This window comes from Colobus angolensis, unplaced genomic scaffold (genome assembly GCF_000951035.1).
Source record: "Colobus angolensis palliatus isolate OR3802 unplaced genomic scaffold, Cang.pa_1.0 Scaffold162, whole genome shotgun sequence".
Lineage (NCBI taxonomy): Eukaryota > Metazoa > Chordata > Mammalia > Primates > Cercopithecidae > Colobus > Colobus angolensis.
In genome coordinates this window covers 4,641,873-4,659,630 of record NW_012114733.1, presented here as the reverse complement: position 1 = coordinate 4,659,630, position 17,758 = coordinate 4,641,873, and the positions used below count along the sequence as shown (strand labels likewise).

The following is a 17,758-nucleotide window of genomic DNA, read 5'->3' as shown; positions in this document are numbered from 1 at the left end:
AAAAAAAAAAAAAAAAAGAAAAATAATAGAAAAAAAAAAAAAAAAAAAGAAAAATAATAGCTTACATACACTCTTTCATGTATATATATATATATGTTTAAAGATAGAATAAAAGCTACCAGTGGTTGTCCCTAAACAGAGAACTTCATTTTGTCAATTTTTATATTGCATAATTTTATAAGCTTTTTTTTTTTTTTTGAGACAGAGTTTCACTCTTGTTGCCCAGGCTGAAGTGCAGTGGCGCGATCTTGGCTCACTGACTGCAACCTCTGCCTCCCGAGTTCAAGCGATTCTCCTGCCTTAGTCTCCCATGTAGTTGGGATTACAGGCATGCGCCACCATGCACAGTTAATTTTTGTATTTTTAGTAGAGATGGGATTTTGCCATGTTGGTCAGGCTGGTCACAAACTCCTGACCTCAGGTGATCCACCTGCCTCGGCCTCCCAAAGTGCTGAGATTACAGCGTGAGCAGCCGCACCTGGCCTGAGCATTGCTTTTTAAATCAGAAAAGTGTAAAAGTAATAAAAATATTTCCATTAAAAACCAGAACTTTTTCTGAGGCTGTAATTGTATTAGATTAGGTTGTTTTGGAATGGTTTATATCAGCAAACCCAAACTGTTCATCTGCACAATTCATAGCTGCCCTCATGGGTGCCTTCTCTGAAAATCTCTTGACAGTCCGTATTGAATTCAATATTTAAAACAAACAGAAACATCGTAAAGGGTAAGGGGCAGGGAGAGGAAAGTCTGGTGCCTAGAAACATGAAATAACAAACATAAGATGTAAAACACTGATTCATATACAAATGGTGAATTCCAAGTGCTCTGCTACCAACTGGGGGGGGCACCTTAAACATTGTTCAGGAAGATGAATCTCATATTGTGATAACTTAATGCTTTAAGTTTAAATATATTTCATAAGTTTTACCAAACTGATGTGTTATTTTCTATAGATTTCCAGCACCTATCTAGAGAGCAATTGGCCTATACGGGTGAGTTGTTACTTTGTTGGTGTTAACTTTTGTTGGCTAGCATTTGCTGCAAGAGGCATTCTGGGAAGAGCCCTTCAGTGGGTGTATTGAGAAAAATAAAACACTTGATCTATTGTAACATTGCTAGTATATTAACATCTATAATTTTGTCAGCTGTAACTGAATATTTGGATTTTAAAATATTTAATTAGCAAACATTTATTAATAGTCTATTTGCCTGACACAATACTAAGCTCTTTATGCCTAATAAAGTATAGAGGTTTACAAGGAAAAGTTCTTATTTTTTTTTTTCAAACAGTTTTCAGCTATTGATAAGCTTGGACAGAATATTGCTGTGGTTGGCAAGTTTGGTTTTGCACATTACTCTTTACTCACCAAAAAATGGAAACTTTTTGGAAACATTACCCAGGTTAGTCTTTTTTGAGATTAAAAACCTATTTCTCAAAGTGTAAGAGAACTACAATATGAAATAGCTATAAAGTTTATCACTAAGTAATTCTGGTTACTTATTAAAAATAAGGAAAATCAGATATTAAAAAGTGATATTGAATATGTCTAAGATTTGATTCTGATAAAATACTTGCTATTTGATAAAGGATCTTGTGTTGAAATAGTTGGTTTATTTTTAATTCTTGTTAAGATCGGTAACTATAATTCTTTAGCCTAAGGATTTATTCTTACATTCCAGCTTGAGTTTATCTAATGTGATCAGAATAGATTTCCACAGAATTTGAGATCATTCCCTGCCTGTTCTGTATGTGATGCATATGGGATAGTGAGCATATGTGTGTGTGTGTGTATGTGTATATGTATGTACATACATGCATGCAGTTGGAAGAGAAGGAAATCAATACTTGTTAAGTGCCTATTGTGTGTTAGGCATTTTAAGGCACTTTCATATATGTTACCTTACTCATCTGCATAGCAACCCAATGAAGGCACTACTGTTACTCATCTTTCAATGTAAACACACACACACACACAAAACTAGGATTCAGTTACTCATCTGATAAGTGATTAAGCCAGAATTTATACCAAGCCCTATTGGGTGTTGGAATGATGATGCTATATAGCACCCAGTTATTTTTAATGGTATATTTGCCTTCTTAAAGAAATATTTATTTTTATAAACAGGATATGGATCATTATTAATAAAGGCTCTAGAGTTATCACTGGAGAGGGAGAGTAGAACAGAATAATTTGATCTTTGGCTGGGCGCGGTGGCTCATGCCTGTAATCCCAGCACTTTGGGAGGCTGAAGCGGGCGGATTGCTTGAGGCCAGGAGTCCAAGACTAGCTTGGCCAACATGTTGAAACCCCGTCCTTACAAAATATACAAAAATTAGCTAGGTGTGTTGCTGCATGCTTGTAATCCCAGCTACTTGGGATACGGCTGAGACATGAGAATTGCTTGAACCCAAGAGGCAGAGGTTGCAGGGAGCTGAGATTGAGCCACTGCATGCCAGCATGGGTGACAGAGTGAGACTGTCTCAAAAAATAATAATTTAAGCTTTGTCTGGGTAAGAATTTTTATAAATATATTACTTTGTAACAATTTCTGGTAGCATAAGGTAAATTTGTTTAAAATTTTTTATTTTAAGGAGCAAAATATGATCGTGACAGGTGGCTTAGCCTGGTGGAATGATTTTATGGTCCTTGCATGTTATAACATAAATGACCGTCAAGAAGAGGTATGTTTTTTCTCTCAGAAATAACAGATTTTTATATTTTAAAGCTATTAAGCATGATTTAATTTTATATAGAAAATAGTCTATTGAAAACTGAACAAAACATTTTATCTTTTAATAAAAAATGTAGCTTCTTTTAGCTAGTGGGATTTTCTTTTCAGGTTACTACTTTAAAAAATTTTTAAGTGACAATTGAGACTTCTAAGATAACCTTTTCTAAAGATTTTAGCTGTCAGACATTCTCTATGGAGTTTGAAAATAAAGAGTTGAATAAAGAGTTGAAAGCAAAAAATTTCATGATATAAGAACAGCTATCCTCAGAGATAGATTTATTTAGTTACTGATTTATAGTAACCCCTCCTTAACTATGGGGAATACATTTCAAGACCATCACTGGATGCCTGAAACTGTTAATAGTACTGAACCCTATATAGCACTACCTTTTTTTCCCATACATACATACCTATGATAAAGTTTAATTTGTAAGAGATTAATAATGACTAATAATAAAACAATTATGACAGTATATTGTAATAAAAGTTATATGAATGTGGTCTCTCAGAATATCTTAGTAGACTGTACTCACCTATTTTCAGACCATGGTTGACTGTAGATAACTGAAACTGTGGCGAGCAAAACCATGGATAAGGGAGACTACTGTATCTGGTTTTTTGTTTGTTTCGAGAAACTGCTGGTCTCATGATGTATCAGGTCTAAATCTGCAGGTCTAGGCCAGGTGCAGTGGTTCACGCCTGTAATCCAAGCACTTTGGGAGGCTGAGGAGGGTGGATCACCTGAGGTCGGGAGTTCAAGACCAGCCTGGCCAACATTGTGAAACCCCGTCTCTACTGAAAATGCAAAAATTAGCCGGGCATGGTGGCACAACCCTGTAATCCCAGCTACTTGGGAGGCTGAGGTGGCAGAATTGCTTGAACCCAGAAGGCAGAAGGTGCAGTGAGCTGAGATCATGCCACTGCACTCCAGCCTGGGCAACAGAGTGAGACCCTGCCTTTAATTAATTAAATAAATAAATAAATCAGGTCTAACAGGAATATTTTATAATAGTACATTCAGTTTTGATCACTTCATTCTTATTCATAGAATGAGCCTAGTCTGCAAAAATATATAAGCATAATCCATTTATTGTTAAAGCTTAGATAGTTCTTTTAACTCCTGTTACTAAAAAAAAAAAAAAAAAAAAAGTCAGAAGATAAAAACAGCATGTTTAAAGTATTTGGTCATCCCTAGTAGTTACCTTGTTTTTATAATTTTCTTTATTTTTGTTTTCTTCAGCTTAGAGTATACTTGCGAACATCAAATCTGGACAATGCCTTTGCTCATGTCACCAAAGCACAAGCAGAAACATTACTGCTTAGTGTCTTCCAGGACATGGTAATAGTATTTAGAGCAGACTGTTCAATATGCCTTTACAGTATTGAAAGAAAATCTGATGGGTAAGTATCTGGCATATGAGAAGTCACTTTTTGCTCCTATTTATCACGTTTTTCTTTTGTAGTTTTTATTTTCTCAAAACAGTTATTCCACTTTTATATTCAATCTCGTTTTTGTTAGAAGTAAAAAAAGCAAGTTTTAATTAGTGATATTGATATAATAGCTAAGAAAAAAGAAATATCCTACACTAACTTCTTTAGCTTATCTTCCTGGAGTCATTTGAAAAAAAAAATCTAGTTTGGGATGAGGTTAAACCCTTAGATACTAAATTTTTTTCACAACCTTGAAAATAAATGGTTACTGACTCTCCTAGTGCTCCCGATACTTGGTGGGAATTTGAAGGAGTTCCACAACTTTAAGACGGTAGGAAGCATGTTCTTAGCAAACTGACTTACATTTCCACTGAGCTAGATGGCTCTAGTCTGGGGCAGAAAAAAAATCAGCAGTGTTGTTGCTGCTGCATGTTGCTTTATATTTGTGTTGGCATCTGGTCTACTTGCAACATATTTAGACCACACCTCTTGAGTTCTCTTTTTGTTCTCAGAGGTTAATTGAAGTATGTATTTACTGAAACAGCACAGTGATTGAGGAGTAATGCAAGATAAAAATTAAGACATCTCACTAGCCTCAGTGATTGAACCGTCATTCTTTCTCAATCAACTAGTTTTTTCCACTTAAATATTTGTATTCTTATAGCTTCTTCCGTAGTTTTCGTCTTCCCTCCTCTTTGTTACTCCCTTTCTTTCTCTGTCATCCCCATGTATGTTCCCTGGTTCCCCTCAACCTTGCCAACTTCCTGATCGAAGGATATATGGGGAGAAGATGATAGGTAGAAGACATCTGAGTCTTCCATAAGCATGAAGTCTAATACTATTACTAGTGGAAAAGAAAGAAAATCTTGTTAGCATTGTTGTTGAGGTATGTGGGTTTCTTTTGTTTTTACAGTCCAAATACTACTGCTGGTATTCAAGTTCTTCAGGAGGTTTCCATGTCACGCTACATTCCTCATCCTTTCCTGGTAGTATCTGTCACTCTGACATCAGTGAGTACAGAGAATGGAATCACCTTGAAAATGCCACAGCAGGTACCATTCCATTATCAAAGCTCTTTGGAGTTTACGTCTCAGTTTTTGGTATTCAAGTCCATATTAGGCACTATTTGTTCAGCAAATAAATACTAAGTGTCTAAAATGTACCTTATATGAGGATGCTGGGTTGCAGTGGCAAATTAAAAAGACATGCTTTCTGCTCAGGCATTAAATAAATAATCACATACATAATGAATTGTTCCTGTTATGTGTACCAAAAAGTAGTATACATTACTGTGAGAGCATATAACAAAAACCTATTATAATCTGAATAACCAGAGATTTCTGTATCATTTAAATTAAAACCAGAAGAATAAGCAGAGTTTATCTAAGTTAAAAGGGGATGGATTTTCAGGTGGAAGGAACGGTAGAGCAGAGGCCCATAGACGAGAGAACATGACACACTCAGGGAACTGGAAGAATTTTACAGTGACTGGGACATGGAAATTGAAAGAGGATATAAGTCTTGTAGATAATATTGATAATTTTAGACTTTAAGTCTAAAGTGTTTTAAGGTAGATATTATTAGATCTAACCTTTACTAAGACAAAACTACTGTAGGGAGAGCAACTGGGAGGTCATTGTAATGATCTAGGTCAGTGGTGTTCATAGTCTGAACTTGGGCAGTGAAAAAGGATATGGAAAGAAGTAGAATTGAGTATAGAATAGCAGGGGCTTTATAATTAGTTAATTATGAGGAAAGAGAAAGTATAATCCCATAGTTCCTGGGTAAAGTAACAGGGCAGTAGGGTGACCAGGACCCACGTTGCATAACTTCCTATTTCAGTGGTTTGTAAACTTTGTGTCAACTGGGAACTTATTGTCAGAGGAAAATTCTATGTAGATTTATTTGTCATCCCTGTCTGCCCAGTCTGTCTTTTACTTCCTGTCGAGGCACTTCTGTCAAACCTCAACACTCCATAAAATAATTAGAAAATAGTGCAGTAGACTATCCAGTTATGAGGAATGTAATATTACTTATATGAATCTAAAATCGATTTTGTTACATTTTATCCCAGTTCTCTATTCTTTGTAACAAGACATTGTAAAAGCTACTCCCTCTTCCACATGATGACCCCTAAAATATTTGCAGACAGTTATCATTCCTTGGCTTCTCCTTCTCTCCTTAAACCTCTCTGTCTTCTTATCTGCATGCTAAATACTTCAATATCTCCATCTATTTCATGTGACATACCTCCAACTATTTCATGTGATGCTTGTTCTAGACCCCTTAACCATCTTGGTCTCCCTTCTTTCTTTTTTTTTCCTTTTTTTCTTTTTTTCTTTTTTTGAGACAGAGTCTCACTCTGTCGCCAGGCTGGAGTGCAGTGGCGCAATCTCGGCTCACTGCAACCTCTGCCTCCCACATTCAAGTGATTCTCCTGCCTCGGCCTCCCGGGTAGCTGGGACTACAGGTGTGCGCCACCACGCCCAGCTAATTTTTGTATATTTAGTAGAGACAGGGATTCACCATGTTGGCCAGGATGGTCTCAATCTCTTGACCTCATGATCCGCTTACCTCGGCCTCCCAAAGTGCTGGGATTATAGCCGTGAGTGACCGTGCTCAGCCTTAGTCTCCCTTCTCTAGGTAAAATTGGTTTTCCCCTTTAAAATATAGTTCCCATTTCCTCTACAAATCATATTTAATGGTATCCAGTTAGTCCTAGTTGATAAGGGAATATACTGTTTTACAGAAGTTTAGATAAAAGGTGTGAAAAAAGCTGTGACAATTTAAAAATCATTTTGCAGTCCTGAGGAACTAATCAATCTTAGCATCACTAAAAATGGGAAAACCAGGTGTGGTATGCTTCTTGAGGTGATATAGCATGAAGTTCACAAGAATTATTGCCAAAAATCTTGAACCTGAATCAAATCAAGTGTACAGAGTCATCTTCCCTACCACAAGGAAGCAGAATACGAGACATTCTGTTGGACAGCTACAAGTCACTAACGTGGGGGAAAAGAAGCGCATCTTCTAGATTAAATAAGATTTTGAAGCCATAAAAACCAAATGCAGTGGATAAAACTCATTTGTGAGGCAAATGTGATAATCACTACCCTACAGAACCAAGTCAGTAAGCTCATTTGTATCTTCATTCAAACAAGCTATGAAAAGACACTGTTGAAACAATTAGGGATATTTAAATACTAATAGGGAGAGAAAGTAGGGAATAATTGTAAATTTTATTGGATGTGATACTAGCATTGTGGCTGTGTAAGCAGATGCCCATATATTTTAGGAATGCATATTAAACATGTAGAAGTAAAATGGGTAGCATATCTTACTTGAAAAATACTCTGACAAAACTGAAAAAAAAATAAGGGATGGATGGAGCACATAAGGCAAAATCTTGATAATTGTGAATCTGGATAATGGCAGTGTGGAAGTTCATTATACTATTCTCCCTACTTTTAATCATATTTAAAGTTTTCATATTTAAAAAAAGGACTCATATATCCCAGATAGAGTAGGCAACCAGTGGCATCAGTAGTACTGAATACCATATTTAAAGAGGACCTTTCACAAAGAGAAGGTGCTTAATTTGGCTAGAGCAGATTAAGAAGTTAAAATTGACTGATTACCATAAAGGGAAAACAAAGAATGCTAGAGCAAAGTAAGTTTTGATTTAATACTAAAGTTTAAAAAAAAAAGCATAGTAGTAACAGTGAAAATTCTTCAACAGCAAGATAGTCTCTCCATGAGAGTGAGCTCCTAGCTACTGAAATTCTCATGGATAATCAACTGCCAGGGATTTTTTTAGGGTAAGAGATGGAGTTTGGGGTTCCTTCAAATTTAGGATTTTGAGCATACAGGTAGCCCTTGCTTTTTTCTGAAAGCTTTATTAAAGTTGCCTGAGAGTGCTGTTGCAGTCATCTTTAACATTATCAGAAAATGTTGAATGCTAAGATCGGATACTGATAATACCCACTCACTGAAGAAAAGAGAAGTGTACTTTTTTAATGAATTAGTATGAAATGTGGTGAAATCTACCATCTTAAAACTTAAGGTAGTCATTATAAATATTACTCATATTGTGGTGAATTACAGTAAATGCCTTTAAGGTCTTTTGAAGTGTTTTAGTGTATGCCAATCCCCAGTCATGCTGTTTTGCTGCAGGTGTTTGTGTCTTTTTTTTTTTCTCTGCTATCTAGCTACATTTTACTGTTATCTAGGTGACTTTTCTAGTTCCCACACACCTAAATTCCATGTTCGCTTCTCATACCTCCAAATTACTTTCTGGATAGATACCCAATTTTTTTATTTAGTCATTTCTTTATACACAATCCCCTGTAGAATCTGAAAGCAGTAAGCAAGAGTAGTTTGTATAGCCAAGTATTTTGCAACTAGAATATATAGGGTGGCTGTTGTTTTCTTGATGAACCCTAAATGATACTGGCAGCTTACATTAATCCAGCCAGCATACAGCAAAGACTGGGACACAATCCCACAAGTTTTGAATAGTCATTCTTTCCTCCCTGAAATTCTTTCCTTCTGTTTATATAGCATATATAGCATTGTGCTTCCCTATTTCTCTTTTGTTTTCCAAAAGCTCAGGTGATGGCCCGCTGCTCTTTTTTCCCTGGCTACTGTGCCTGAGAAACATCTGTCTCCTTTTTTACCAGCTTCACCTATTTTTTTTTTTTTTTTTTTTTTGAGATGGAGTCTTGCTTTGTCACCCAGGCTAGAGTGCAGTGGCGCGATCTTGGCTCACTGCAACCTCCGCCTCCGGGGTTCAAGTGATTCTTCTGCCTCAGCCTTCCGAGTAGCTGGGATTACAGGCGCCTGCCACCATGCCTGGCTTATTGTGTATTTTTAGTAGAGACGGGGTTTCACCATGTTGGCCAGGCTGGTCTCAAACTCCTGACCTTGTGATCCACCCGCCTTGGCCTCTCAAAATGCTGGGATTACAGGCGTGAGCCACTGCGCCCGGCCTGGCCCAGCCTCACCTTTAAGCTTCTGACGCTGGTACAGTCATCTCTGATTTAGTCATTGCTCACATTTTTACCTGGACGTCTTAAGGTTTTTGTTTCTTTGTTTTTTTCAAATTAAATGAGCCAAAAAGAAAAAGGGAAACTCTTTTGTTTTCCCTTCCCTAATTTCTCTTCCTACCTTCTATCAGTGATAATAACTTCAACTTCTCTAGCACCTCCACTAACCTGGAAATCGTCTATGGTTCTTCTCTTTTTCTACCTTTCATGTCTAGGATAGCAGTAAGTTCTATTTTTTTTAACCAAAATTTTCCTTCCTCTTTACAGGTAGAAATGACTTGATACCTGAGATTCCTTTTAAAACAGGGCTGCTCAAAATTTAATGTGCATCATGGTTTAAGTTGGGTGATAGGGCTCAACAGGAAATCATTATACTAGGCTCTCTGAGGTTTGACTGAAATTTTTCATAATAAAAAGGCATACTATTTCCTCATTTCTGAAGTCAACACCCATGAAATCTGCCTCTCCTGAGTAACCTATCCTGATTAACTCTGATTTTTTAAATAACTGTCTTAATCAAGAGCCATAAGTAGTGGCTTCTTTCCTGCTGCTCTTTTACCTGGCTTTCTAAATCCTCCTTGAAGGTCTGTTACCATCCAGCTTTGTTCTCATAATGTCCCTAGTCTAGCCAGACTGTTCTCACTTTCCCGGTAGTTCCCTGTCTTCGTTTTCATTGCACACTTCTACGAACCCTTACTCTCCCACTTGTGTATGTCTTCCTCATCTGTCAGATTCCACTGCATCCTTTTAAATTTCCTGTAGTTATGGCAGCTAGATCACTGAAGTGATCTCTCATTTTGATAAACTTCTAAAGTTCTCTTAGTTTTTTCAGGATAATTCAACTCTGCCCTCAATCTTATGTCACTGGTGTTGTTCATTAATTGCATTATGTGTTAGGCTTTGTACCATCCTAGCCAGAAAGCTCCTTGTATTCCCACAGAGCCTAGCAGAATGGCAATACATAGTACAACCTCAATAAACATTGTGTTGTTTCATCTATAAACCTTATGGATTGGGGGGAGATGCGGAAAGCATACTGATACAGAAGTATGAATTTAGCTGCTTTTTCTTAAATTTCAGGCTCGTGGTGCAGAGAGCATTATGTTAAACCTGGCAGGACAGCTCATCATGATGCAGAGGGACAGGTCAGGCCCACAGATCCGGGAGAAGGACAGTAACCCTAACCAAAGGAAACTTGTGAGTAAAGTACAAGTCATTTCTTTTCAAACATTAAGAAGGTATGAGGTAAGGATGAAGGAATTAAAGAATTTAGGAGAAGAGTATTTTATGATTTGGAAACGAGAAATTGTAAGTCCATAAAATTAGTCTTAAGTCTCTGGGTATAAGACTGACTGACTGGAGGATAAGGTCGCAAAATGATCATGAAACGTTCCATACTCCATATGTTACTGCTTAGGCATCATTCATTGCGAATTCTAGTGGGGAAAAAAAAGGGATAGAGGCCGGGCGCGGTGCCTCATGCCTGTCATCTCAGCTCTTTGGGAGGCCGAGGCAGGCAGATCACGAGGTCAGGAGATCCAGACCATCCTGGCTAATACGGTGAAACCCCATCTCTACTAAAAATACAAAAAATTAGCCAGGTGAGGTGACGGGCACCTGTAGTCCTGTACTCAGGAGGCTGAGGCAGGAGAATGCTGTGAACCCGGGAGGCGGAGCTTGCAGTGAGCCGAGATCGCGCCACTGAGCTCCAGCCTGGGCAACGGAGCGAGACTCCGTCTCAAAATAAAATATATAGGGATAGACTGGTGAAGTTCATGGGGTGTTTTGTTTTTAGATTTAAGTGTATATACTTTAAGAGGCCAGGATACTTTTATTAACTCTAAATAGATCCCCTTTTCCCAAAAAGATATTATACTATCATTTGAAAGACTTAGTAAACTAGTACCTAGGAACTTAAGAACCTGCAAATGTAATAGGAAAACAACTTGATTCTTGTCTCTCCTTCTCCAGCTGCCATTCTGTCCTCCTGTTGTACTAGCCCAGTCTGTTGAAAGTGTCTGGACAACGTGTCGAGCAAATAAACAGAAACGTCACCTTCTGGAGGCCCTCTGGCTGAGCTGTGGTGGTGCAGGGATGAAAGTTTGGCTTCCTCTCTTTCCTAGGGATCACCGCAAGCCCCATTCCTTCTTGTCCCAGCGGATCATGCTGCCTTTCCACATCAACATTTACCCGCTAGCTGTTCTGTTTGAAGATGCTTTAGTCCTTGGTGCTGTCAATGACACTTTGCTATATGATTCTTTGTATACTCGGAACAATGCTAGAGAACAGCTGGAGGTGCTCTTCCCTTTCTGTGTTGTGGAGAGAACCTCTCAGATCTACCTCCACCACATTCTACGACAACTTCTGGTCAGAAACCTTGGGGAGCAAGCCTTGCTCTTGGCCCAGTCCTGTGCCACATTACCTTACTTCCCTCATGTGCTGGAGCTCATGCTCCATGAAGTACTGGAAGAAGAAGCTACCTCACGGGAGCCCATTCCCGACCCTCTGCTTCCCACTGTGGCAAAATTTATCACCGAGTTCCCCCTCTTCCTGCAGACAGTTGTCCATTGTGCCAGGAAGACTGAATATGCCCTGTGGAATTACCTTTTTGCAGCTGTTGGAAACCCTAAGGACTTGTTTGAGGAATGTTTGATGGCTCAGGATTTGGACACAGCTGCCTCTTACCTTATTATCTTACAGGTAACAATTCTGTTCTTATAAAGGGGCAAGAATTAATGAGCTTAAACTTAGAAAAATAGAAATGTCCTGTTTTGGCACCATGATTGTGTTTAAGGAATTCATAGTCAGATCTGCTGTGTATATCTTTAATTTGGAAGAATTCAGATTCCTTTGAATGTCATAAAGTAACATTGCAGAGATATTTTTTCCTGTTTGTGCATAAATAAGCCTAAGCAGAGTAATGAGTTCAGAGTAGTATTTTGAAAATTTAATATATTGAAGAAATTTAATATATGTATTAGAATACATATACTAAGAACATGTAAGAAATACTACATAAGATTATTGAAATATTACATAAGAAACATAGCAAAGAAAGTATTATTTGGGATATTAGTGAGTTTGAGCTTCCCACAACAGTAGATTTGTTTCCTTTTAGTGTGGGTTGCTGAGGGGACACTTACTTAGAGCATGGTCATAACAGAGCACCTTGAGCTAGTCTCCCCAAAGCACGCCGAGAAGGCTCAGGCCTGCCACAGCAAAGACCCTCAGAGCACACAGGTTTTCTCAAAATAATGGCTTCTTTGCAACTCCTGACAATTTATTTCATTAGGTATTTGACAAAAGGGCTTGACAGTTGGTTATTTGATAGGCTACACTTAAAGATTCTTTCCAGTTACTGCAAAGTTGTTTTCACTGATATAAGAAACTAACCATAAACCTGGTTTGAATCTCTGCCTGAAGCAGATTTCCCGTCAGCTTCTTTGCTTCACGACAACGGACTGAAACCAGAAGAGACACTCAGAGGCAGAGGCCGGGTGGCCTTGAAGTATGATCCATGGCTAGCCCTAAAGAAAAATACATAGGGTTTTAAAAACAGAATCAAAATAAATGCAGCTGTTTTTTTGGTTCTGGGTCACTTCCTGTAACTTCACTGATCTCCCTGACAATGTAATTTTTTCTGCAACAGACTTCCTAAGTTGCTATGGATTGACAGATAATAACTACAATTAAAGTTGTATATTAGGCACCTTTCCATGAAGACCAAGATAGGCAGGTTAAATTTGTGAAAGAAAAATGGAGGATTCTGAATGTGCAGCAGAACCTTACTACTTGCTATTGCCCAAAGCAAAGATTTTAGTTACATCCTCAGAAAACTCTACAACAGGTGACAGACCTGACCTTTTTTGGAGTCGAGCAAACCTCCCTTTTTTCTCTTCCTTTTCTGCTGATCTTCAACAGTTTACTTAACTGAGTTTCCTCACTTGTAAAATACAAATGATATGTCTATCTGCAGAGTCACTGGGAGAAATAAATGAAATAATGAATTAAAGTATATGTACGGTATCTGGCATGTAGTGGGAGTTTAATAAATTATAGTTTACATGCACCAGAAGAGTACTTGCCTCGCTTTTCCTTGTACGGTACTTTTTAATCTTGCTATTAAACTAACCCCCTGTGGTGGTGTGACTACATTCTTTGAGTTTAGAAAGCTGGAGATAAAGAATTGCTCATATCTTCCCAAATTGTGTAGTATAAAAAGAATGCTGTCCTGGTTGTTTTTTATAGAATATGGAAGTCCCTGCAGTAAGTAGGCAACATGCTACCCTTCTATTCAACACAGCACTAGAACAAGGCAAGTGGGACCTCTGTCGACACATGATTCGATTTCTTAAAGCCATTGGCTCTGGAGAATCTGAGACACCTCCATCCACACCCACAGCTCAGGTTAGTTGGAAAAGTTATACATCTCTAGACCATACACCCATGTGGCATCTTTCTCTAATGGTACTGCATATTGTGTGTAATCCTAGGAACCCAGTTCAAGTGGTGGATTTGAGTTCTTCAGGAATCGAAGCATCAGTTTATCCCAGTCAGCTGAAAATGTTCCTCCAAGTAAATTCAGTTTACAGAAAACACTAAGCATGCCATCTGGTCCCTCTGGAAAAAGGTGAAATAATAAAGAGCCATTACTGCTTTTTGGGCATTCATGACACACTGCATTTCAAGACATTTACAAAATTAGGTCTTAATGGAAACAACTATTTAATCCAGTTGCAGTTTATTTTTCCATTCCCAAAAAGCAGAGACCACACAGAATGCTTCCCTTTTTTCTTTCTCCCAAGTTCACTTCAGTACCCTTTGAATAGTTTCTGCCCCTTTTTCTGGAATAGATCTTGATGTACCAGTTCTGAATGTAACAAACTTTTGTTTGTTTAAGACAGAGTCTCACTCTGTCACCCAGGCTGGAATGCAGTGGCACCATATCAGCTCACTGCAACCTCCGCCTCACAGGTTCAAGGGATTCTCTTGCCTCAGCCACCCGAATAGCTGGGATTACAGGCATGTGCTACCACACCCGGCTAATGTTTGTATTTTTAGTAGAGATGGGGTTTCACCATGTTGTCCAGGCTAGTCTCGAGCTCTTGGCCTCAAAGATCTGCCTGCCTCTACTTCCCAAAAGGCCGGAATTACAAGCGTGAGCCACCCTACCTGGCCAAATGCCACAGACTTTTTTTTTCCTGTAAGTTACTGGGGTCCAGGTGGTATTTGGTTACATTAGTAAGTTGTTTAGTGGTGATTTGTGAGATTTTGGTGCACCCATCACCCGAACAGTATACACTGCACCATATTTGTTGTCTTTTATCCCTCGCCCCACTCCCAGCCTTTCCCACAAGTCCCCAAAGTCCATTGTATCATTCTTACACCTTTGTGTCCTCATAGTTTAGCTCCCACATATCAGTGAGAACATACAATGTTTGGTTTTCCATTCCTGAGTTACTTCACTTAGAATAATACTCTACAGTTTCATCAGGTCATTGCAAATGCTGTTAATTCATTCCTTTTTATGGCTGAGTAGTATTCCATCATATATACGTATGTACAACAGTTTCTTTATCCACTCGTTGATTGATGGGCATTTGGGTTGGTTCCACAATTTTGCAGTTGTGAACTGTGCTGCTGTAAACATGCACGTGCAAGTATCTTCTTTGAATAATGCCGCCTTTTCCTCTGGGTAGATCCCCAGTAGTGGGATTGCTGAATCAAATGGTAGTTCTACTTTTAGTTCTTTAAGGAATCTCCACCCTCTTTTCCATAGCAGTTGTACTAGTTTACATTCCCACCAGCAGTGTAGAAGTGTTCCCTGATCGCCACATCCATGCCAACATCTACTGTTTTTTGATTATGGTCATTCTTGCAGGAGTAAGGTGGCATCGCATTGTGGTTTTGATTTGAAAATGCAACAGACTTTTAAATTACTTCTGATGATAGAGGACCAAAGTAAAAAGGTAGATAAATCTGTAGGTAATCCAAAAGCCTTCTTAAAGTCAATAATTTTACCTGTCCTTCTAATTATACCTTTTGATAAAAAATAAAAATAAAAATTTAGTGCTAATGCATTTGACTCTCCTGTGACCTATTGATTAGAGAAGTTATTAAACAATGGGGGAGCCAAATGAATTGTACCTGTAGTCCCAGCTACTTAGGAGGCTGAGGTGGGGAAGATAGCTTGAACCCAGGAGTTTGAGGTTGCAGTGAGCTATGATCATACCACTGCACTCCAGACTGGGTGACATTGTGAAACCTGTCGTTTAAGAAAAAAAAAAATTGGTTTTCTTTTCATGTCTGCATGACTCACACTGAGAAATTCAGTTTCACTTTGCCTCTCTATCCTTAGTTTCTTTGATGTGCTCTCCTTCCCTCTTTTCATTGGGCTTTTCAAATACAGCATAGGTTTGCTGCCTTTATTTCCGTCACCCACCTGTCACCTGCTTCCTAGTCTGACTTCTTCCATCCCCCTTTTCCTGTTCCCTGTATTCATTCTACAGATGTGTCAAAGAGCCTACTGTGTTCCGAGGGTTGTGGTGTAACACGGAGGAGAAGCGCTGATACTTTATCATCATTGTCAATCAGAATTAGATATTGGATCTCTTATCTCCTTGTCAGCTTTATCAGTACCTCTGCATAATAAGTATGTGAAATCCTCCAGTAAAGATTATTCTGTAGCTTTCTTGTGTTTCCACTTACAGATGGAGCAAAGACAGTGACTGTGCTGAGAACATGTATATTGACATGATGCTCTGGAGACATGCTCGGCGCCTCTTAGAAGATGTGAGGTTAAAAGACCTTGGCTGCTTTGCAGCCCAGCTGGGCTTTGAACTAATTAGTTGGCTATGCAAGGAACGTACCCGAGCTGCCCGGGTAGACAACTTTGTAATAGCCCTGAAGAGACTCCATAAAGATTTCCTGTGGCCACTTCCAATCATCCCAGCCTCTTCTATCAGTTCTCCTTTCAAAAATGGAAAATACCGAACTGGTAATGTAGACTTCATGTCACTTGTACAAGGAGAATTGTATTTTACTCCATGTATTTACACATTTTGCTGTTAGTTGATATTCAAGGAATTATTTTCATTCCAAACTTAGGAGTGGATAAAAGCCAACTTTTTGTACATGAGTTGGAATACCAACTATTTGACCAAGGATGTAAATAAAGTAGAACCTATGTCTCTAAGTCTTGTGATGCTGAAGTCTAATTCAAAAATCTAAGCATTCTTGGATTATAAAGAAGTTGAGAACTGCCTGAATATAAAAGCTATCATGCTTATGTTATTGTGGGAAGGAGTTCTGGAATCAGACAGACATGGACCTCAAAATAAGCTGACAGAACTCACTCGAAGGGAACAGTAAAGGCCACCTTCTAAAGTAGGAGAGGACAAACTAAACGTGTATATTTTGGTGAAAGAAAAGTTTAAAGTTTTTAGATTCAGGTCTTTTTATGAAGACTGTTCTAATTATTATTATTTATGAATATTGAAACCAAAACTTTTAACTTTGGCATTTAGAAACTTCATGTTATCTTAAGAGCCAAAGCAAATCACTTAGAAGATCAACATAATAAAGTTTTGCCAAGCTCCAGTAAGAGATACGATGATATAACTGTTAGGTGGCATTGTATGGTCAGTCCATTGTTACACAATCCCACGTCTCTAGTTTTGGGGTGGCTGATACAGTGTAAGACAGTAATTGCCTTTCAACTGTTCTTATTGGGTAGGCACATGGGGGAAGCTAAAAGAGCTGAACTGAAAATGTCAGTGCGTGCATCTTGAATTTCTTCCTCCGTTTTTTGTTTTCGGACCCACTCTGCAGTGGGAGAGCAGCTGTTAAAGTCTCAATCACCTGACCCATTTTTAAACCTTGAGATGGATGCTGGCATCTCCAACATCCAGCGAAGTCAGAGCTGGCTCACCAACATTGGCCCCACCCATCATGAGATAGACACAGCTTCATCCCATGGACCACAAATGCAAGATGCCTTCTTGTCACCTTTATCTAATAAAGGTAAATGTCATTTTAAGTCTTGGCTATTCTTCAGTTCCTTTGAAGAAAGTTTGTGTGCTATAGCACTTCAGAGATAGACCTTCACTCTTCTTCTGTCGTGATGGAGGATTAACCATTTGTATCCACTGGAGAGGTAGACAGTTTGTAGAACAAGGCCAAATTGGCCTTGACTGTACTTTGCTATATTTATTTTACATGAACAAAATACATAGTACAGATCAACATTAATAGATGAATCTTTGTAAATCAGTTTTGATGATAAGGAAACACTTTGAGCTTCAAGTAAGCAAAATGTGTTATCCTCATATAAAGAATTCCATTTTTATCATAATTAGATGTGGATCTAAAAAATTTTACTCCATTATCATTTTTATATTTTTTATTTCTTTTTCTTTCGGAATATGTGAGGAGGTAAGGTTTTTTATTTCTTAAAAATTTGTGGACATTTGCTTTTTCTCTTGCTATATAAGTTCCTACATAATATCCTTGATTTTGCCTCTTAGTCTTAAAAGCTGGCAATATTCACT

General features: G+C 38.3%; 1 protein-coding gene across 1 annotated transcript in view; it reads left to right on the top strand.

Moving 5' to 3' along the window:
- Positions 1–16,404, top strand: part of LOC105508449 (RAB6A-GEF complex partner protein 1) — a 114,973-nt gene extending 98,569 nt beyond the window's left edge. The window contains exons 12-21 of the mRNA XM_011937314.1: positions 954–992; positions 1,291–1,401; positions 2,594–2,683; positions 3,974–4,134; positions 5,078–5,216; positions 10,290–10,406; positions 11,181–11,909; positions 13,458–13,616; positions 13,703–13,839; positions 15,920–16,404. Of these exons, the coding sequence (XP_011792704.1) occupies positions 954–992; positions 1,291–1,401; positions 2,594–2,683; positions 3,974–4,134; positions 5,078–5,216; positions 10,290–10,406; positions 11,181–11,909; positions 13,458–13,616; positions 13,703–13,839; positions 15,920–16,280 (2,043 nt within the window). The 3' untranslated portion in view covers positions 16,281–16,404. The remainder of the gene's footprint in view (positions 1–953; positions 993–1,290; positions 1,402–2,593; positions 2,684–3,973; positions 4,135–5,077; positions 5,217–10,289; positions 10,407–11,180; positions 11,910–13,457; positions 13,617–13,702; positions 13,840–15,919) is intronic.
- The last annotated feature ends 1,354 nt before the right edge of the window (positions 16,405–17,758 follow it).